Below are 20250 nucleotides of genomic sequence, written 5' to 3'. Positions count from 1 at the left end.
CTTGGATCTTTCAATCCCGAGATTCCTCGAGGTGGAGCCTCGGGATCCTAACAAGATCATGTGTTGATGTTGGCTGCTTTTGATATTCAGGTCGCCGATGTTCAGACGGACCGTTTCTGGTTTTGTCTTCCGCCGACGGGCCATGACGTGCGGCAATTATGCATAGTGTGGACGACGTAGCCTGAATTGTCTGGTTCTGGCTGGCCAAGTTTTATCCAAGTACCCTGTACTCAGTAAGCCCTGGTTTGGCACCCTGAACAGACGCTGTTGCTGCCGGGGCTGGATAGAAGGCGAGTGGGGGAGTCAAAGGATTCCAGACACGAAGCCAATAGGCGACGAGCATGTCGTGATTGATGCAAGTGACAAACGTTTGCAAAGAGAGACTTGTCACATCTTACGCATGGCTGGCAGAGTCACAACAGCCCTGATGTGAGGGGCCGCAACAACGTGCATTCTGGCTGCACGCCATACGAGCATATAACACAGCAAGCACATATTCCATGTCGCACATGTTACACCTCTCATCAGTGTTGAGACTTATTCTTCATATAGTCAATTCCGAGATGGCGGATGCCTTGCGCCTTGGCTCTTGAACCATCGGCCGTACCAGACAGCCCGGCATGCCGGCAACCGATGCCTCCCTGGCCGATGGACTGGGAGAACGGGGGTCCACTATTGAGTGTCTGTTGGTCGTCGAGAACATGAACTGGTAGTTGACCCAAGCTCCAAAATGTCGTGTTATTGCCAGGTACGGAGTACCCTGGAGCGAATAGCAGAGGTGGCTGTAGATCTCAATATTGCTCGGATAAAATGACCGTGTCATGTCGGTGAGAGATCCTGTGTTCCTTCAATGGAATGACACGGCTTTGAGCATCCTTGTAAGCATGTAGACATGTGGTTGTAGTCTCACAAGCTCAGCTTCATGTATGGCATGTCAAACCGCCTTGAGTTTGGAACAACTGTAAAGTTCATTCATGCTGTTGTGTGTTCGAATTTGAATGGCTACTGCAGCTTTGTCATCAAACTCAATGCTTGGACCGTGTTGGTTTTGAACATGGCGTTGATTAGTGAATGATAATCTGCTTATTGAGAAACATCACAAATCTGAACCGAGAGCAGTCGAGTCCTGTTTTTGAGACCTCCTCAGTGAGGTATATCAGAAACATGAATGCAAGCAGGCACATCTTGTCTAGTATCGGAGATCGCTTGCCCTGTATGGGTGTCGTACAGGGCCCCTTGAAGGACACGATCATCATTTGTCCTCAACGATGCCACTGCGTCGGTGACACACAGCCAAACCTAAAAAGAAAGTACCCGTTCCGCGTAGCGTCGGTATTTGGCTAGTTCATTTGGGCATATCCACGCGCCCGATGGCTTATGGTAGGGATCTGGGGCATAACTTTTCCATTGACCCTCTTTGCATCTAATATATTGCCATGCGGGAGATCTCGCGCCCCTGGGTTGCTGGAAATATATAGTTTTCCATTGCTACAGGACTCTTGGATTGTACTGCTTCCATGCCGCGGTTTTGGTCAGTGTTATTGCCAGTTGGCCTGGTGACTACTGTCAAGTTGAAAACAATAAATTCGACATCATGGTGTAGAGATCCATTGCTCATCATTTACATGACCGAAAAATGTTGATAAAAATGGCAAGTGCTGCCGCGGTTTAGTCTTGAGACACATTTGATGCGAGAAGCGGATAATTAGCCAGATCTGGGTCTGGAGCAGTGTAAGTCGAGGTCTCGGACATGTTTTGGCTCGGGATTCTCACCTTCCATCCGGTCTCGGGGTTTAGATGCCTGGCTTCATGCAGGTGAGACGTTGAATCCGAGAATGGCCAGTTGAGCCGATAAAACGTCATGGATGATGAATGATCTTGCTCCGCCAACCTGTCAGTTGACTGGGAACGGAGTGGTTGTCCAGTTGTTGTGGCCACTCAATTGCAAGTAACCCATCATGCTTGCTTCTGGGATATTAACAAATATACCAAAAATAGAAATAAAATCGCAGGCTTGTTCGAAAACTGTGGCGTGCTAGATTGCGTAGTTTCGCGGTCCTCGTTCCTTGTTTTGTGGCTTCTCATGTCTCAGCCATGACAGTGCGATGCGGGAATTCAAACCCTCTGCCTAGGTAGATTACCATCAAACGTCATGAAGTCCTTTCGTCGCCGATCGAAACAGGCCGTTGAGGGCGGAATGGTCAGGATGGCTAGAGGGCGGTTAAAATCCCTCAATGTCACTGAATATTTTCTGAGTCGTGATCTTCGTTGCTTTTTGAACGACAGGGAGTAGCCGATGTCCTGCTAAGGGCTTGAACTGTCAGGCAGGTTACTTCCTTTGCCAAATATCGGGTTGGTCTTGTGATACTCATTCCGAAGCATGATCGGGCTCGAGCGCATTGCAAGGAATTGATTTGAAGTAGCGAGTCCACACAATATGCAGCATTTTCGTACACAATGAGTTGATGGCCATATACAAACGCTGGAGTTACGACATGATCTATAGAATGGTGAGTACGGAACCTCGAATGGTGCTGCTGAATGCAGGCATTGCAAGTAATGGTAGGCTTATGGCAAGACAAATCCTAACTACCAGACCTTTTGACCTCTGAGTAGCGTGGGCTCCCAGAGAGAGTATTCTGCCAAGGGATACGGGGGTGTGGCGACAAGCCAGGCGAAAAATGGACGACGTGTTTCGGCGACGGACGCACATGGGAAGTGAGATTAACTCAGATGATGGCTGGATGCGACGGACTTGTCTCATACCGGCACCGGAAGGACTCATGCGATTGATCTGGTGTATCTAAATTCCAACTCTTCTGTGACGAAAATGCCGTGCCGCGTGCGGGAGAAGAGGTTAAGAAAGGGAGGGGTTGTTTGACTACCTCGCAGGTTCCTTATGCCTTGTTGCCTTGCTGGCCGGGAGAGAAGGAAGGAAGGGGATGGCTGCCGCCTCCTTGTCAAGTTGTCAAGGTTCCGTGTTTCGTGCTCGAGAGCTCACAGGAATTCGAGCACATGGTTTATGTGTTATGGACTGCATCAACTTCGACATGGACTTCAGAATTGAGGGCTTTTTCGTGCAGGATCGTGGCTCGACATCTAACGTTCAGACTGAAGCGTCGTTCACTTGGTGCTATCCCGAAACACTTCATCATTGCCCACAGTTCGCCTCGCAGCAAACCGATTTCGGTTGGCCTACTACAAACCCCCCCGGGGGCCGGTAAGTAGCCGAGGACGGAATACTGAGCACAGAGTACCCAGCCAGCTCTATAGATCAGTATCGGAAGTATTAGCACATGGCATGAGTAAAGTGTGCTGGGCTAGGTGTGTGACCCGCGTTCATCTCAACACGCACAAAATAACTTACCCAGTCGCACCAGGGTCCCAGGGCCGAGGTTCACCCACGTCCTAATGTAGTTTAGCGGCGTCTTACTCAATCGTCAGATCAGATCTCCCTCTCACATCGAACACACAGCCGAGAACACAGCCACCCTGGGCCGATCCTAGTTGTGGAGAAAGAACCATACGGAGTGGAGGGGCGTAGGGTGTGTCTGCAGATTTTTCAGGCCCTCGGACGATTTTCGTGTGATGCCTGATGGATGCCTTCGTACTCTGGGCGAGGGAGTGTCAGTCAAAGCGTTCGACGACTCACCGACACTCTCTGGCCCGCCTCGTACAAAAAATGATGTCAGATATCTATACGTGGTGGTGACGGGACAAATATTTGACAAACCAGAGATTGGGCCAGCCAGGCAGCGTGGGTAAGTAAAGATTTCTCAGCCGCGGACCCCGAGCCCGAGCGGAGAGAACAAGAATCTGGAATCTTTGCTCGGTGGACTGACTGTGTACGAACGAGTACGGAGTAGGTATTGTGGATTGGTTTTCCCCGGCCTGCATATTACTAATAAACAGTGGTCCAGGGGGGAAGCAAAACAGCCGGATCTCATGGTAGGAGACGCGCAAAAGCAAAGTCCCTCTTTGTGGAGCGAAAGGGTCCGGCTTTCGATTCCCTCTTGCCGCTCACATGTCTCACAAAACCCTTATTATGCCTCTCAAGCGCATGTCTGCCTGAGTCACGACTCGTGGAATCAATGAACACCAAACTCAAAACCGGGTGCGCAATGATTGAGGGTCAGCCTACATGCGCGATGGGGCGAACTGCACTTGTCTTCTGTCTGTCCTACACACCCAAACATCACAGCCAACATGAACGGTTCAAGTCCTGGAGATAGACAGAGAAAAGCACAGCCCGCATGTGGAGGCAGGTTGAGGCATCTCAGACGGGAAGTATGGAGTAGGGCCATGAAGTCACTGTACATATTTGAGGTACTATGGAAGTAAGTGGACTACCCATTTGGGCAGTTACAAGCGATAATAAGATATTTATGGAGTAATTCGTAGTCGAAAAAGGTCCGTTCCCTGATGGAAGCTCATGTGGCGTTGGATTGCTCCCTGAATAAGAGGGCTGTTCTAAAAGACACGAGTGTGCTTGCAGATTGGACAAAGCGTCGCTACGCAGGACCTGCAAGTCTCCCTTCCGCTTTGTAGAGCATAATTCAACTCGAAGCAGCGCTTTGTGAGCCGGGCAAATTACCCCGGTTCCCGCAAAATATTGTCTACTCTGATAAGCGGTTCCGTCGCCGTTGGAGTCAATTTATGCCGGTCTTCACAATATACTGCATACTCCGCACCCCGGCTCCTATTATACGCAAATAGAATGATAAACGACTTAACCATAACCGGGTCAAGCTTTGAGTCCTCTAACGCGAATATAATCGAAGATATGATCCCTGGGCTTTGCCGGCAGTGTGAGCAAGGCTTTTTCCCTTAATAAAAATACCACAGTATCATGTGGTTCCATAATCGACACTTGCACGCCTGGATACATACCAGGCATCAGTAACCATTGTCGAGACGATCCCTCTCGTCCGCTACGTTTAGAAGCTTCGACAAGTAACTGGTCAGGTTTTGGAGAATGTTGAAAGATGTCGTTCTATGTTTAATATCGCAGTTCTGGCAAATACCTGGCGAATCCGAATCTGAAGCTCCTACAGATATATATCGGCAGTACATACTTGGCTAGGTATGGGAAGAGCTGCGTCCTGCAGAGAGTCGTAGAGTTGACCTGGTGGCACTAGTGGTTGCTTCCCTAGCTCTTTCTTGCTATCAAAATCGCCCATGTCAGCACATGTTATAACCGGTATGGTCTCCTCGTGACAATAATCCGGGAGGGCAATTCCCCCCCGAAGCTGTCCAAACGACTACCCTGTCGTCGTGCTCTTGAGCTGGCGTATTGACGGCTGGTAGAGCAGGTTGCTAGAAGACCAGAGGTATACAATACACCGCTTGAGCACCATACTTTGGCTACGCAGTCCATAATACGTGCCGCAATCAACGACTAGAATGAACATGCTGGTTTCCAACAGCCCCGGCTACCAGATATCAGGGACACGTGACACAATGAAAACTATATTCATCGAAACTGAAAGCCAACGGCCACCGAAACTCTCTGGGAGCAAGAGCGTCATATATTTGGCTTTGAGCTTCTTGTTGAAGACCTTATGGACCCCACCCTTTCAAAAAAGTCATGTTCGCTAAAGCATGGGAATTGCGGGAGCTATAGTGTGGATGCCGCGCTGCTTCTAAAATGCAGTTACTACAATGCGGGCACTGGGATGGCGGCGGCCCTGGTTCAATGCGCTCTGCATTATTCACGGCAACTCTGGAGATTGAGAAAGAGTAGTTGGTCTCATGCTAGGCGTATGCACAAGCTTGTTCCTTGCAGTGCCTGCCGCAAATGCTGCTTCGGGTCGGGTCAGTTGTCCACGTCTCACTTTTTTGCCGTCTGTTTATATCGACTTTCAACCGGGCAAATCGGAAAAAAATTGGTTAGTAAGGCGTAGGTGCTCTTGTGAACGCTTGAAGTTATTCTTGGAAGGGCAAATCTGCAACACTTGGCATATGGTGAACTTTCCCCGTCATCACGGACTTGGAGGGAATGGGGATAGGTGTTGCAGGAGCAAAATAATATAAATAATGGCACGAATTTATGCAAATATAAGTACTACTCCTATCGGTTGTCTCTAGAAATCACTAGTCATGTCTATCTTTGGCGTGATATCATCTTGGTTTGCGACTGGGCGGACCAACTGCTGGAGATCTGTGCAATATCTACAGTGTGTATTACATCGGTTATAGTAACCTACGTATATCAGTTAACCGCCAATCATATCCCATTATCATCCTACTACGTGGAAAGAGAAGGGGGGGTTAGCACGCTACGCTCTCCTAGAGGCTTCCTTTTCTCCATCTATCCACTCGCTTTTCCTCTTCCGCGACCCGTTCTCAACTTTCATACTCGGCAGCAAGAGGACCGCCATTACCATTCTCTCCATTCGTCACAGTGTCCTCCTGGCCGCACCCACCTCTGAAACGACCCAAAAGCCTCGGGAGGCCGTGAATCCCAAGGCCGGCAAAGTTCTTGCCGGCGCTCTCGCGCTCGCCTATGGCGATGACGGCGCCGATGAGATCGTGGGTAATGGCATCGTCTACCACACTGTCGTGCTTGTAGCGCGGGTGGGCGGCGACAAAGTTCCGTATCCAGCGGGCTGTGGTGTCGAGTTCGCCGCTGGCTCTTTTGCTAATGAGCGATAGGTAGGTTGCCAGCTGGCAACGGGTTTCGACGTCGACGTTGACGCTGTCAAGGTAGCTTTCAACGATAGGGATCAGGCCCGGGAAGCCACCGTCGGCAGAGCCATTAATGATTTCATCAATGGACATCTCCGCGTATTCATCGTCGACGGGCAGGCCTGGCGAGCCGCTGCGGCTGGGCATAGCGGACCCGGGCCGGCTTTCCTCGCCAAAGGCGGTATTGGCGCGGGACGGACGCAGGGGGAAGGGGTTGCTGCGGAAGTAGAACCTCTCCTTTAGGACGGCGTCGACGCCGTGGGCGCGCTCCATGTTCTCGTCCACTTTCTTGATGGGGATGTAGAAGTTGAGGTCGAAGGAGAGCATGGCGCGGGTGACGAGCACCATGAAGATGGAGAAGGCGGCGTTTTCGAAATCAGTGATCTGGATCTCCATGGGACGGAACTCGACGCGCCAGCCAATGTTGTTTTCGGCTGGCGGTGGCTTGAATCGCATGTGTTGCCAGTTGGTGGACTGGATGTTCTCAAAGTGGTCTGTCTTGTTGAGATCGAGTTCCTGGAGGTCCTCTTCAAATACGACAATTGGATCTCGGATGAATAGGTGCGCAAAGTGGGTGGCGAGGAGGTCATCCATTCCCCCGTCTATGAGCTTGGCCTTGATCTTGGGGTCAATTACCAGGTCCGGGTCCATGTATTCTGGACGGAGCCTGGGGTCTGTAGAAATGTAAGTCGAGTTGGACGCATAGCGCGATTTGGGTATTCTCCACCGGTCATTCTTGAGTGGCTGCATGCAAAATGTTAGCCCGGGTTGATTATCATGTGATAAATATTGGTCGTCATCTGTACATGAGCGGCCGGTGTGGTATTGAATACCTTTTCTCCTAATTCCTCGGGTGTTCTACAGTCAACTGCACGGCTGATTTGGTTCCACCGGACATCTGTATTGGCTAAAAATCCCTTGTATATTGGTGTAGCAGCAGTCAAAGCCAGCATGATTGGTCCCAGTGGACTGAGCTGGTCGTACATTTGTCTGCCTTCGGTGATGTTCTTTGCTTGGAACGTAATCTGGAGACAACAACTGCCCATGCCAAATGCCATGGCGTCCATGTGAATGAAGTCATCGGGAGCGGCACCATTTCGCACATCGTCATCCTCGGGCCAGTTGTGAAGATCGTAGTTGACAGTCGGGTCCTTCCAAGGCGTTGGTGTGTTCTTGTCGTGGAATACGGGTACATTCACTTGCACCTTGCGACCACGGCGCCATCTGATATTGGCAGCCAGGGTAGGGAATCGAATATGAGGATTGGCGATTTCGTCCGGAACAAACTGGGACCGAAGTTTTGATCCAGACGGGGGATAATAGGGGTCCGTGAATTGTCCTGGAACTCCTATTTGCGGGAAAGTCGTCAAAGTAATGGGGTGCTCCTTAGACAACATGTGATCTTTGGCGATCTTGCGACGGAGCTTCATATCAGGCTCGACATCAAGCAGTTCCTTAAAGCCAATGCCCCATGGTTTTCCCGGTGTGGCTTCAAGCATGAACCGACCAAACTCCGGGTGGAAGACGGGGAGCGGATGGGATCTGCGCGACAAACAACAAAATCCAGTGTCAACTACGATATCGTGACACATATCGAGTGCGGTGTATACTCACTTGGGCTTTTCTATGGGACCATCCAGTAAAGCCGGGACGCAGCCCTCCTTGGCCAGTTCCTTATCGGCGGCCAGTGCCTCCAGAATCTGAGCCTGTCTGAGAGATAGCAGTACCTTTTCTTCGTCCTTGCTGTACGTGACGACCAGATACTCGACCTTGAAGAGGTTAGCTTTGGGAAACGAAGGGTGGTGTGGCGTGCTATTTGGATAATCTCACCTCATCCCCCCATAGCATGGCATTTCTCTCGTTTCCCTTGGCCTTGTTCCATATCTCGAGAAGTTGCTGACCGGAAGTGTCAGCGCAAAGGACGACGCTCCATGGGAGGATGCGGCCGGGACGACAACAAACCTGGATCCCCCATTCTCTAACCTGGTCGGCTCGCTTCTTTGCCTCCGGCCATTCCAGCGCAGTTCCAAGGGCTCTTTTACTCCCGTATTAGTGCTGCCAATGCTGCAATGCCACCTTGCCGAGATTCCGATTGGAGACTTACAAAAGACCCATGCTGTATACTTAGATGAGATGGCGAGGGCTTTTGCGCCGATGTTTGAGGAAAGATCCAGGTGATGGTGGGGTGACGCTGATATGAGCGTGATGTGTGCTCCCGGATGCGTCGCCTCGTGATATGCATGGGCTGCTTGGCTGTGGCAATGCGATATGGTCGAAAGGACGGTTCTCTGAGAGTCACTAGTTATATCTGCGCAATGAGGCCCTGACGATTCCCATGGCTTGAAAAGAGGAAGCGCCGGAATGAGATTCTCACTTTGTCCCCGCAAAATTGAGTGTCCCACCCCAAATTAGCCCATGTATCTATCGTGGAAGGAACTCTGATCTCACTTCCAGTAAGGGCCGCACTGTTGAAATTCAATTCCGATGGTCAGCGTCTGAGGCTCTGAGCGACGAGCCGGAACGAATATGAAAAATAAAAAAATAAAAACTCTAATAATATTCCTCAAGGCACCACCCGCCTTCACACCGAACTTGGACCTCGAAGTGGAGCTCCTCAGTCTGCAATCCACTTGTCGCAATGGGGGAGTTGGCAGATGCTTAGAAATCCTAGGAGTGAGTTGCCCGAACCAGGCCACCATAACTGGCTATCGAGTAAGAAATATTGATATCGCTTGCGGACATAGGGCCACAGGGGTCGGTCGGGAGGACGAGAGGGGAATAGCTCAAGTCAGGCACGCGAGACTGGGCGAGGGGATTTGCGATTTATGCAATGCCAAAAACTGACGGTATCTAGACGTTCAAGGTTTAACCTGCATATTGTCGACAATCAGCAGCAAGCAAATGGCTGCAGACTGTGGCGCAAAAAAGCACGTCATGCGCAGCTGGCTTCAATCTTGTATGTCCGGTCTGTTTAACTTGCCACGGCCCGTTGCATCGTGCGAGTTGCTTTTCATTTGAATATGATGAAAAGGCCATGGCAAACATTTATCATTGTGGCCTCTATTCTGTAACAAAGCCGTGGTAACTAAGACTTTCTTTGACTGCGCATCTGGTTCCCATCATCCTTGGCCGACCGCCCGACGAACCGGTGTCGCAATTGCATGCACCTGGTGATGTCGCGATGTCGTGATTGACGGCCAGAGATCAGTGGCCGGGGTCCAGGTGCTAATGAACCATGCAACGCCATTTCGCGTGAACCTTTTCTTACCTGTTTTCTATACAGCACGAATGACCGCCTCGTCTTGTGCTCCTGCACAAGTCCCTGGCATGCTCAGAAGACTGTCAGCACAGTGGTTTGGCTGGGTGGCCCCAAGGCCCTAACAGAGTCGCCGAAGGGCGCCGATATGTGATCGTCAATGTCGACAGCCAGAACCCCGCAAAAACGAGCCTGGACACAAGAATCCACCAGACTCTTTACAGTACAGCCTCGAGCCTTTTGTTTGGGCGCCGCCTACTTTGCTGGATCACACACATCCCGTAAGTTCGTGGAGAAATGTCAAGCTGATCGACGGATGGCGAACCGGCAAATGAAGTAGTCCCGTTATTGATATGAACCTATCAGAAGCTGGGCTGACTGTGGCGCAAACTCAATCTGTACGCTCTAGCTCTACACTGCGTAAACGGAATTAAAACCGGTTGACATGGTTGGCTATAGCGGAGCACAACGCACCTCACAACACCAATTCTCGGACACTGTAAGATATTAGCTTGTCGATATATATTCGATTACCTAGAATGACGACTTGGTCCGAATGTTGGCGATGATCATCCATGTCACCCGGATGGGAGCAGAGACCAGCCAGACTGAGTGGCGCGACAACAGCTCAGGCAACTAACTGATTCTTAGATCCCGCGTGCCTACCCCACATGCGAAGCTGAGCAGATCCAGAGATAAGAATGATGAATGTATGCATCGCTGATGGTGGTGGACAGATGGAAAAGGAGCTCGAGGGAAGTGGTATAAGCTGGCGGCGATGACTTTCACTAACGGGGAGCCTCGCATTTTGTATTGGGTTGTTTTGACTGCGTGACATGCTCATGCTGGATGAGGGCGTGATGAGAGAGCCAACAATCTGATTAGTATGGAGCATCACTTATGCGTTACATGATTGCGCCCATTAGGCTGCCCAGTTCTTTGTGTCCACGGCATAAGCATTGACTGTCTCTAATTAGCGTCTCGTACCTGGACAGATTCCTGCCTGTTTTGAATTCTTGTTATGCAATATGATCAAGGTACGAACGAAATATTGGAGACAGTATTTGTACCCTACCATGCAGACTGCGGCCAGGATTCGAGCATTGCAAATCAAGCAGAGCTTACGGGCCACAGGCCATACTTGACTTGATGTGCACCCCCTTCCAGACGGCTAAAAGCAACGTAGTGTCGGCAAGTGAACGATGGTGTGGTCGCCTGGGAGTGGGAGGGCCAAAACCTTGGTGATTTGGAACGGGAGTTACGTAGTATCTTGGGTGGCTTGGTGTGTGCAGTTGCTCTGATTCTCTGCTGCTCTGTGTTCAATGTTGCATGGCTCGATGTGAGGCGGGGAACTCCATGCCCAATGCTCTTTCCTCTGTTTAGTTGTGCAGTCCTTGCCCCAGCTCCTTGCTCCGAGGTTGCGAGGGTACTACGTGGTCTGGTGCCATGACAGCATAGCCTACGGCAATGGAACTGCTGACCACCCCGCTGCCACTGTTACTGTGCCTGCTACACCCACCAGTCGACTCCAGTCGTGCCTTCCCTTCCCTGGCCAAGGTGATAGATAGTTCAGTGCTCCATGCCAACCGGGTTCTGCCCAACCACACACACCCGCTTGACCATGTTGTACGTCTCGCCGGCGAATCATGTCTGGACTACAAACAGTCTCCCCTCTCGGCATATCACCGATCCTCCATCCCGACAAATTCTTTTGAAACCAAAACATCCCAAATCAAACACTTGCCAAGGTGAATTTGAACTTTTTGATACTCTATCCTGGTATCTCTCCGAGTTTCTGCGACTGCTGTTTCCGCAGCTCGGTAGCTCTCAAAAGCGTTGCCTGCTGCCACAACACACCTGACTTAACAAACCATCTTGGCGGACACGGACGGACACGCCTGGCATACGGTTTCGTTGCAACTACGTACAATACGAGCTCTAGAAGAATATTCCACGAGAACAACCGCCATTTATCACCATGAACCCTCATCAGAAGAACAAAGTCGACGTCAAGGTAAGCATCAGTCGAGCCATCCCACAATTGCCATGCTACTCCTGACCGGTGCTGCCATGTTTCATCGTCACCCCGCTCTCCTGCACAACATGACGTTTTCTTCAAATCGCACAACACGTCATGGCTTGCAGAAGGCCTTGGGCCTGCCTTGCGAGTTCCTTTGTATCCTTGGAGTCAACTGCTAACGGATAATTTAACCCAAGTCGCTCTCTCCTGAGGAACAGCGCCTCTTCCGGCTGTACGGCAAACTACCCTCCCGATCCGATCACTTCGCGAAGCACCTCAAGGACCGCAAATACTTCGACTCTGGCGACTACGCCATGTCCAAGGCTGGCAAAGGCGATGGCGTTGATGCCGGTGCGGTTGGCTCTCAACACCCCGTCCCCGAAAACATCCCCCACCTTTCGTCACCCATCAATAATGGAGCGAGCATTCCAAAGCACGGTCACCATGGTTCCATCGCCGGCATCCAAGCGGGCAGTCCGGTCAAGGAGAGTAGCTTCCTGCATCGTGAGACCAGTGCAGAAGACGCCTCCACAGGAGATGATTCAATCCCTTCCAACCATAAAGAGAACGTATCTATTACCTCTGCACCGCTGCAGTCCAACGAGGGTATTCCGATTCGCCGATAGTTCATGAACAAGAGATAGTCACACAACTTACGAAGAGAGCATGAGGGGGAGGTGTACGTAACATGAAGCTGTTATACTTTTACGCAGTGCCACGTCTGAGACGACACGACTAGCCATTTCTTGTCCTTTCTTTTTCTTTTCTTTTTCTTTTTCTTTTTCTTTTTCTTTTTTTTTTGTCCATTACTAGCTATCTTGCTGTTGGTTTTGCGCATATAGGTTGGCAAAGTTGGCGTTGGGTTATGGCACTGGTGCTAACCGCCGGATTTCGCTTCTATTCATGAGGATATCAAGAGAGAAAAAAAGTTGAAAATCCCGACTATTGAACTACCCCGTTTTGCCTGCCTTGACTATATGGAAGTGTTCGAATATCTGTCAAACCGTTTGATATGTATGCTGTCTGTTGTTGCGTTTCAAGGGCTATACTTTGTTTGTCACAGAGGGAACATCAATGGGCTGTGGTAAAATTGTTTCGATGTAGGGGAGGGAAAAAAAAAAAGGGGGGGGGGGGCTTGAACTCCGGTATCCAGGCATGACCTGTATTTCTCAATCTGAACTCAAACTTAGGTCTCGGCGTACATCGAGATCAGGGTTGTCGGCACACGGCACGGTCATTCACTTTCCAACTTGGGCTATATCTGGTCACAAGTATGTATGTGTTAGTACGAGTTTATGAATCAGATTTCGGTCGAATTTCGAATGCTGTGTGTCCATGTATTACGACCGAGGTTTTTTTCTTTCCTTCCTTTTTCTTCAGTATCCCGAGGCGATATTCTACGCCAGAGCCTTAACAGCCATCTCCTTGACACCTTCAAATGTCTTGTTGCCGCCAATGAAGCCGGCGGCGTGGACAAATACACAGCCCTCAATGCCTGAAATACCGTCCAGCTCTTGGTCGCGGAAGCCTCTCCACGCCTCGGGCAGGGGCTTACGACTCAAAAAACTATCCTTTGACTCGGGCACACACTGAATCCTCCACTTGGCGCCCGGGGCAGTCGACTCTGGGTACAAGACGTATAGAACCGTGGGCTTGCCATCCTCCAAAGTGTACAGGTGGTCCTTCCACGGCACGCTCTGTCCCTCGAACACGAGCACCCTCCCCTCGGGATCGAACTCGGACCTCTTGTTGAACGCTTCCTGGACGATGGACCGAGCCGGCAGCCAGGCCGTGGCGTAGTAGTCCAGGTCGCGCTCAAACTCCTCCCCGATGCGCTCACTCGCCTTGTTGAACCGGTCGTCCTCGGCGGCCTGGGCCTCGACGGGATCGCTGGGCTTCTCGTCGTTCCAGTTGGGATTCAGCCGCCCCACGACGGCGCCCAGGGTGAAGCCGCCCTCGCTGTAGCGCTTCTCCAGCCCCGCGGCGGAAAGGCCGGCCGGGTCGTAGACGCTGATGCCGTTGTCGTGCGCGTCCAGCGCCTCGACGAAGCTCTCGTACAGCTTGTTGTGCAGCAGCTCGACCTCGGGGGCGTCCTCGGCGACGCCGGCGCCCAGCCTCTGCGCGACAATGGCCCTGCCAAAGTGCTTGAAGACGAGCCCCGCGCTGGAGAGCTTGGTGCTGCGGCCGGGAAAGGTGGTGGTGAAGCCGCGCTGGTGGTGGTCGTAGCGGTTGCGCTGGGCGTCGTATTCGCCGCCGACGTCGACGACGGTGTGGCAGGCTGCGAGGAGCTCCGGGTCGCGCGTGCGGACGAGCGGCGAGTCGCGGTAGGTTGGGAGCATGCGCAGCATGTGCACTGCCAGCGCTTCGTCGGCGTGGAAGTGCCCGTTGTGGGTGCCGATCTTGGGGCCGGTTTTGCGGCGTTTGGGGGCGAACTCGGTCATGGTTTTGAGGAGGCGACGGAACATAGACTAGTTGCTGGTAATTGGTGTTTTTTCCCCCTCCCTTTTCTCTTCTAGCCTATTGGAGAGGTAGGCAGGGCGTTGGCCGTCGGGGTAAAGTCGCGAGATGAGGCTGGATGAAGTTTTGATGATGGGATGAGCTTGGGGGTGGGTTTGGAGCTTGGCTGCGGGGCCAATCAGGAGTCGGGGATTGGAAGGCAGTGATTGTTAGCTGTTGAGGTGTAGGTCTTGAAAGTTTGATATTTTTGAGAGCGTTTTAATTTTGTCTGTCTTATTTTCCTTTTTCACCATTTTTTTTTAAAATTACGCAGGACATTTCGAAGCACTTGGGTTGCAGCCCAGGATTTAATCTTAACGGCCTGGTTTAGAACCCTTGACCAATTCTCTCCCTTAAAGCCTTATCCTTTCACCTAGACTACAGTCTGGGGCAGAATATATGAAATTAAAAAAAAAAGGTATAGAATAGTAATTTAGTACATGTTATGATATACTATAATATATTATAGTATATAGCGTGATTTGATAGCTAGCCAGGTACCTGATCTGGTCAAATACCTTTTGCCCTGTTATATTCGCAACAGCCTAGTGTAACTCCATTCATCAATTCTCATCCGTCCACACTCATCCCCTCATCTCATCTATTTTCATTTCGCATCTTCTCTCCCAATACCACTCATGTCCATGTCATCTCCCTTGGTTGCCGGCTCTCTCAATCCCGACTCGGCACCCTTGTCGGTTCCAATGTGCGCCTCTGTTCGACCAGAACCAACGTTGACATTCCTCGCATCCGCAGACTGCCAGTCTGAAGCGGTGGGCGGCTGCTCGGGAAGAGGGAGGTTGGCTTGCACCTCGGCAATCTTGTCGGCCTTGGATTGGGGCATTTTGACTTCTTTATGAGTGTGTTTATGATGGCGTTTTGTCTAGACAGGCTATGCGTAAGTGTGGTGTTGTGAGTGCTGGTCTCGTGGGGTCTTACTGGTCGTTTCCGAATGATGCTCTCAGGACGGGTGATTGTTGGAACAAGAAAAGTCTCCTCTCATTTAGCGAATTGTTGTTTATATGTACATAGTTATATGTGGAGTCTTTGGTGGGAGGATATGACGAAATGGTTTCTTTTTTCTTTTTTTGCGCTCTATTACATGACAATTGTGACGTTTGCCTACAGTTTGCCCCCCGCTGACGTCAATGATGTGTGGTGTCTCCAGAGAATTGAAGCGGGTGTTTCCCCAGTGGCCGGAGGAGAGCTCCGGTAGGTCCACTGCTTGGTTGCGAGTGAGAACTAGAGATGTTGAATTGAGCATGAGATGTGTCTTGATTTGGCACATGGAGTTCAGTTTGAGGAGCGGCATTGTCTCGAAGCCTCGGAGCCGTGATATACTTTGGCAGAAGACTGAAGTGTTTAAAGACTGGCAAGTGAAGTGGTTTATTTCCAAGAGGGTGCTGAGTTGAAAGCCTTCAAAATGTATAGTGTGCATAACACCTGGAACAGTCGGTTTCTTGTGGAGGTAAACTCGGCGTACGTGAGGAGTTTGGTCGTACGGCTGAAAACCAGGAGTCTCTCTCCGGCCATGTTGGATGTGGTACCACTCCTTGTGTTCCCAGTTCTCGGGGATATTAAAACAAGGCCACTGTTTTGATAAGCTCTTCAAGTTACTGACTGGGAGAATAGGCTAGAGAGTCGCCCATGCTTCACTTGAATGGATTGCGAGAATTCACATTTGAAGATACGTACTGGAGTAACGACTCTTGGCTTCCTGGCCAGCGACCTTTTGGATTCATATATAGGCATGTGTTTCTGATCATGAACCTGTTGGTATATTCACTCGGCTAGCTACAAAATAACAGTATTTCCGGGCGACTCATAAACGACCAAGCTTCAACTATTGGCCCTAAACGGCGAGGAGGTCTTGAAATAGCCCTAGCTTGGGAACTTGAGATTTCGTACCTGTCGATCCCAAAACATTCTCGAATGACCGGTGTTATGGCAGAAAGGAAAAAATAAAAGTAGACGCGCTACACAATCTGTAAAATCCTTGAACAGCGAGTCCTAGTGGAAAGAGATGCTGTCCAACTGCGGCTCAAACATGCTTGACAATAACATGCGCACGCTCCAGCACGACAGGGTCCATATCACCATTCTCAGAGCTTTTGATCAATGCTCCGCAAATAGTGAATGCAACCCGACTGGATTCGTCACCTCCATTCAGCACTCCGTGGACCTCTACAGCGGCTTCGCAGTCGTGGACATTTGTCCCATCGCCATACCCTTCACAGGTGTAATTGTCCTTTGACTTGCGCATGAGGAAACGTAGTTCGTACGCCTCTTGACAAATATCATGAACATCATCATGGAGCTTTTGAAGCGTCACGGAGTCTAGACCTCGTCGGATGAGGCAAGCAAAATAGCCCATGATCATAGGCTCAACTTCGCTGGTACAATTATGGTCGACTTTGCTCTGTTCAATTGCCTTCATCGTGGCGTGTCTCCAATCCACAACGGCGTCAGCTGGCACTGAGAGTTATTTTAGCTATAGCACTGTACGTAGACTCTGGCAATTTACTAATAAAACTAACCCTTGCAAGAAGAAATGAATGCCTCCAGCGCTTGGAGTGAAGACTCAATTTGTTGAAGGTCATGATGATTGGTTGGACGGATGCCGAAGAGATTCTGCCCAAGGATATGGTCAACAACCAGTGTGAATATTCTCCCTCGCATTGCAAAAGCACGATCAGCAAGAGAGAGATGATTCCAAGTGTCCCAAAACTTGTGCAACTCATGGTGGCATGGTGAAGGGACGCTGACGTTCCACTCCAGACAAAAGGCTTTGCTATGAGCAAATGCTTGGATTTTCTGTCGGATGCTGGTAAATATTTTCTTTATCTCTTCATCTGAGATTTTCTCAGTTCCAGTCTGCTTAAGGATGACGTTTCTGAGCCTAGTTTTCTCTTCCTTCAGTTTGTCGACCTCATCCTGGCTTTCACAGTACATTCGTCGCAGTTTCTCGGCCTCATTACGAAGGGTCCAGTTCTTATCCTTATATCTGTTCAGCTGGTCTTGGAGACTACAGACTCGAGCTTCATAGTCGGCTTTTTGGCTTTTCAAACGATCCACCGTCTGTGTGCTTCATTAGCTGATTTCCCTGATTAAAAAGGCAAGCGTGGTTCGTGGACACATACTGCCTGAGAAGCGTCTTGTCTCTTGAACCAGCCAAAAACCTGGCCAAAATATGTATCCAGTTTCGATTCAAGATTATTGAAGCCTATTTCTACAGCCTCACCAGTAGAATCACATTCCTGGCCCTCTCTCTTTCCCAATGTGTCCGGGACGGAGGGATCGTTTTCGAAATGGTGGACTGCCATTGTCCTGTGAGCTAAGTCCGTGGCTGGTCAAAACATGTGTGTGAAGAATCGAGTAGAGTCTAACTAGGTAGTGTTAGAGGAAGGAAAGTAACTCTAGACAGGTGACTCATAAACAAGTGTAAAAGAAGCGAGTGCGGAGCCGAAAGATGTCAGGTCAAAGGTCGTTCAGATTATGCTCAGATTACGTTTAAATCTCAAAACATCACTTGACTACTATGCCAGTTGGCAGCCGCCAAGTTAGGGCATGAGCTAAGCTTGCTTAATGTCAATATTCATTGCCAGCTGCCAGCTGCCAGCTGTTTGCTATCAGCTGACCTGGTTCAACTGCTGCGCCGTTTATTCCACGTGCCAACGCGGTACTGCGTAAGACTATGTTTCTTCAAATAAAAATAAAACATCAAATTTTTCTCTCTCCCAGCGTCCCTGCAATCATCTTACTGGGATATCGCTTTCCCAAAAGCAAGAAAGTTTCTCCTATCTGGAGCACCAGCAATCCTCGTACTTCGGATGCAAGCTAACCCCCACAACTTCATTTTTGACGCCTCATACCATCAACCATGGTGAGAAAGCTCAAGGATGGGCAGATAACTAGCTCTGCGGTGTCAGAGTCAGATGAAAAGCTGGTAATATCTCTGGACTTCGGAACCACATACTCTGGCGTTGCATTTTGTTTTGCGAATCAGGACAACGCAAAGCCAGCGGCAATCATGGACTGGCCAGGTAAAATCTCTCGAGAACACGCACTATCAACTACCATTCTGACTCATTCCCACTTCAATCCATAGGAAATCATGGGATATCCGTACCAAAAATTCCTACCCTCATTGCCTATGACAAACAACAACCCGGTGTTTTCAAATGGGGAGCATCTGTTGAAGAACTCGACACTGGTATTATTGGTATCAAGCTCCTCCTTGACCCAGAGCAGGAGAGACCAATGTATCTGCCTTCCACAAATACTAAAAGAGACATAAGGATGCTTCCCAAGCAACCTGTGCAAGTCGCTGCAGATTTTATGAGAGCAATCTACAAGCATGCCTTGGACGAGATTTCCAAGACTGTGCCCAAGGCATATATGGATCTATGCTCCAAACAATTTGTGCTTTCTGGTAAGTAGCAATCACTCTTTACAAGGTAAAGGCAAGCATTTTCTGACTCTTTAAAGTCCCAGCTGTTTGGTCGGATGCTGCCAAAAATGCCACGCTGCTAGTAAGATGAGACTCTCCTGAACCGTGAGCCGTGATGGCAGATGTTAATGGTGTCTCAATAGGCCGCAAAACAAGCTGGGATCCACCCTGTAACGCTTATCAAAGAACCTGAGGCGGCCGCATTATATACTGTGAAGACGCTAGATTTCTCCATTAAAAAGGGTGATGCGTTTGTAGTTTGCGATGCTGGAGGCGGCACAGTCGACCTTATCTCATACGAGGTGCACCAGGTCGTACCGAATCTGCAAGTGAAAGAACTAGTTCCAGGGACGGGTAAGTTCCACCTACAATGTCAGTCTTCATGGACAGCGGCTCATGTTGCTACAGGAGGAATGGCTGGGTCTATGGGTCTGAATCAGCGTTTTGCTCAAGCAGTGCAAAACCTCATTGGCGATGAGCAGTGGTTCCCTTTGAAGAAGAGTAAGGCTTGGGCTATTGCCCAGAGGCAGTTTGATCAGGAGGTCAAGAGAGCCTTCAGAGGCGATCCTGACGAAGAATATTTTGTCAACTTCCCCATGGCTGCTCTTGAAGACGATCCACAAAACGGCCTGGTATCCAACACCTGGAGGATGACGGGGCAAGTAGTATCTCGTATCTTATGATAGCGGATGCTCGCTAACCTTGATGACAATCGGTAGGACGGATCTAGCTCGGATTTTTGATCCCCTTATAGAAGACGTTTTGAGGCTGATAGAGTTCCAAGTGCAAGCGTCAAAGCTCAAACGCCTTGGCACCGGTGTTTCAGTAAGTTAATGTGCTCATTTGGAAGGTGAAGCTGACATCAGATAGGGAATCATGCTGGTTGGTGGTTTCGGCAGCAGTCGTTACCTCATGCTACGTGCCCGGAGCCGTTTCCCAGATATTCAAGTTCTTCAGCCACAAGACGCATGGGCTGCTATTGCGAAGCAAGTTCCCCACCGAGCGAAGGTGTAGAAGCCAGACCAGATAACTAATAATTCCGTCATAGAGGTGCCGTTCTCTCCAAACTTCCTGGCCAGGCTAGCGTGACAAGCACCTCGGCAACCAAACACTACGGGGTTATAGCGCATGCTCTGTACTGTTCAGTCGGAGACGAGGGGCAGCCAACGTTTATCCGCCGAGATGGATCTACTGGCGTGAGCAAAGTGAGTACTTTGACCTTTGCGCTCCGGCCGTTCCAAGCATTTAATCTAATATCTATGTCAAAGATGACTTGGTTTATAAATAAGGGAGAAGATATCCAGCGAGACCAAAAAATCAAGTTTCCCTTTTTCAGAACTT

At 50.0% G+C, this 20250-nt stretch overlaps 8 protein-coding genes across 9 annotated transcripts; 2 read left to right on the top strand and 6 right to left on the bottom strand.

The window, feature by feature from the left end:
- Positions 1-1262: 1262 nt before the first annotated feature.
- Positions 1263-3313, bottom strand: J3458_004526 (uncharacterized protein). The gene is made up of 3 exons (XM_066118263.1): positions 2599-3313; positions 1774-2500; positions 1263-1721 (listed from the first exon to the last, which is right to left on the bottom strand). The coding sequence occupies exons 1-2, from the start codon at positions 2783-2785 to the stop codon at positions 2238-2240; spliced, it is 450 nt and encodes a 149-aa protein (XP_065976866.1). The 5' UTR covers positions 2786-3313; the 3' UTR covers positions 1263-1721; positions 1774-2237.
- Positions 3314-5499: 2186 nt separating this feature from the next.
- GSH1 (glutamate--cysteine ligase) lies at positions 5500-9140 on the bottom strand. Of its 2 annotated transcripts, XM_066118261.1 has the most exons (4): positions 8518-9140; positions 8302-8456; positions 7521-8229; positions 5500-7431 (listed from the first exon to the last, which is right to left on the bottom strand). In XM_066118261.1, the coding sequence occupies exons 1-4, from the start codon at positions 8533-8535 to the stop codon at positions 6346-6348; spliced, it is 1968 nt and encodes a 655-aa protein (XP_065976864.1). In that variant the 5' UTR covers positions 8536-9140; the 3' UTR covers positions 5500-6345. The 2 variants fall into 2 exon arrangements, with proteins under 2 accessions (XP_065976864.1, XP_065976865.1); XM_066118262.1 differs by having other exon boundaries at positions 7521-9140.
- A 2781-nt stretch (positions 9141-11921) lies between these two features.
- On the top strand, positions 11922-12589 carry J3458_004524 (uncharacterized protein; the record flags this gene model as incomplete). The annotated part of the gene is made up of 2 exons (XM_007809284.1): positions 11922-11957; positions 12161-12589. 2 exons carry the CDS (start codon positions 11922-11924, stop codon positions 12587-12589), a joined length of 465 nt encoding a protein of 154 aa, XP_007807475.1.
- A 771-nt stretch (positions 12590-13360) lies between these two features.
- On the bottom strand, positions 13361-14404 carry J3458_004523 (uncharacterized protein; the record flags this gene model as incomplete). Its single annotated transcript, XM_007809285.2, has 1 exon — positions 13361-14404. One exon carries the CDS (start codon positions 14402-14404, stop codon positions 13361-13363), a length of 1044 nt encoding a protein of 347 aa, XP_007807476.1.
- A 441-nt stretch (positions 14405-14845) lies between these two features.
- Positions 14846-15593, bottom strand: J3458_004522 (uncharacterized protein). The gene is made up of 2 exons (XM_007809286.2): positions 15399-15593; positions 14846-15342 (listed from the first exon to the last, which is right to left on the bottom strand). The coding sequence occupies exon 2, from the start codon at positions 15301-15303 to the stop codon at positions 15067-15069; it is 237 nt and encodes a 78-aa protein (XP_007807477.1). The 5' UTR covers positions 15304-15342; positions 15399-15593; the 3' UTR covers positions 14846-15066.
- A 631-nt stretch (positions 15594-16224) lies between these two features.
- On the bottom strand, positions 16225-16896 carry J3458_004521 (uncharacterized protein; the record flags this gene model as incomplete). Its single annotated transcript, XM_066118260.1, has 1 exon — positions 16225-16896. The coding sequence occupies one exon, from the start codon at positions 16894-16896 to the stop codon at positions 16501-16503; it is 396 nt and encodes a 131-aa protein (XP_065976863.1). The 3' UTR covers positions 16225-16500.
- Positions 16897-16991: 95 nt separating this feature from the next.
- On the bottom strand, positions 16992-17782 carry J3458_004520 (uncharacterized protein; the record flags this gene model as incomplete). Its single annotated transcript, XM_007809287.2, has 2 exons — positions 16992-17537; positions 17600-17782. The coding sequence occupies 2 exons, from the start codon at positions 17780-17782 to the stop codon at positions 16992-16994; spliced, it is 729 nt and encodes a 242-aa protein (XP_007807478.2).
- A 557-nt stretch (positions 17783-18339) lies between these two features.
- J3458_004519 (uncharacterized protein) lies at positions 18340-19652 on the top strand (the record flags this gene model as incomplete). The annotated part of the gene is made up of 6 exons (XM_066118259.1): positions 18340-18502; positions 18568-18891; positions 18948-18991; positions 19053-19263; positions 19318-19541; positions 19629-19652. 6 exons carry the CDS (start codon positions 18340-18342, stop codon positions 19650-19652), a joined length of 990 nt encoding a protein of 329 aa, XP_065976862.1.
- Positions 19653-20250: the final 598 nt, after the last annotated feature.

The sequence above is a fragment of the Metarhizium acridum genome (assembly GCF_019434415.1).
Source record: "Metarhizium acridum strain ARSEF 324 chromosome Unknown scaffold_29, whole genome shotgun sequence".
Classification (NCBI taxonomy): Eukaryota; Fungi; Ascomycota; class Sordariomycetes; order Hypocreales; family Clavicipitaceae; genus Metarhizium; species Metarhizium acridum.
This window is presented reverse-complemented; position numbering and strand designations above follow the sequence as displayed.

What these genes read in the sequence shown, in the direction of transcription:
- J3458_004522 (XM_007809286.2), bottom strand. Translation starts at nt 15,303, where the DNA reads ATGCCCCAATCCAAGGCCGACAAGATTGCCGAGGTGCAAGCCAACCTC.
- J3458_004526 (XM_066118263.1), bottom strand. Translation starts at nt 2,785, where the DNA reads ATGAGTCCTTCCGGTGCCGGTATGAGACAAGTCCGTCGCATCCAGCCA. An exon ending in CGCTACTCAGAGGTCAAAAG is followed by an intron (nt 2,501 to 2,598) that starts GTCTGGTAGTTA and finishes ACCATTCTATAG; the next exon opens with ATCATGTCGTAACTCCAGCG.
- GSH1 (XM_066118261.1), bottom strand. An exon ending in GGTCCCATAGAAAAGCCCAA is followed by an intron (nt 8,230 to 8,301) that starts GTGAGTATACAC and finishes TTTGTCGCGCAG; the next exon opens with ATCCCATCCGCTCCCCGTCT. An exon ending in CCGAGGAATTAGGAGAAAAG is followed by an intron (nt 7,432 to 7,520) that starts GTATTCAATACC and finishes TTTTGCATGCAG; the next exon opens with CCACTCAAGAATGACCGGTG.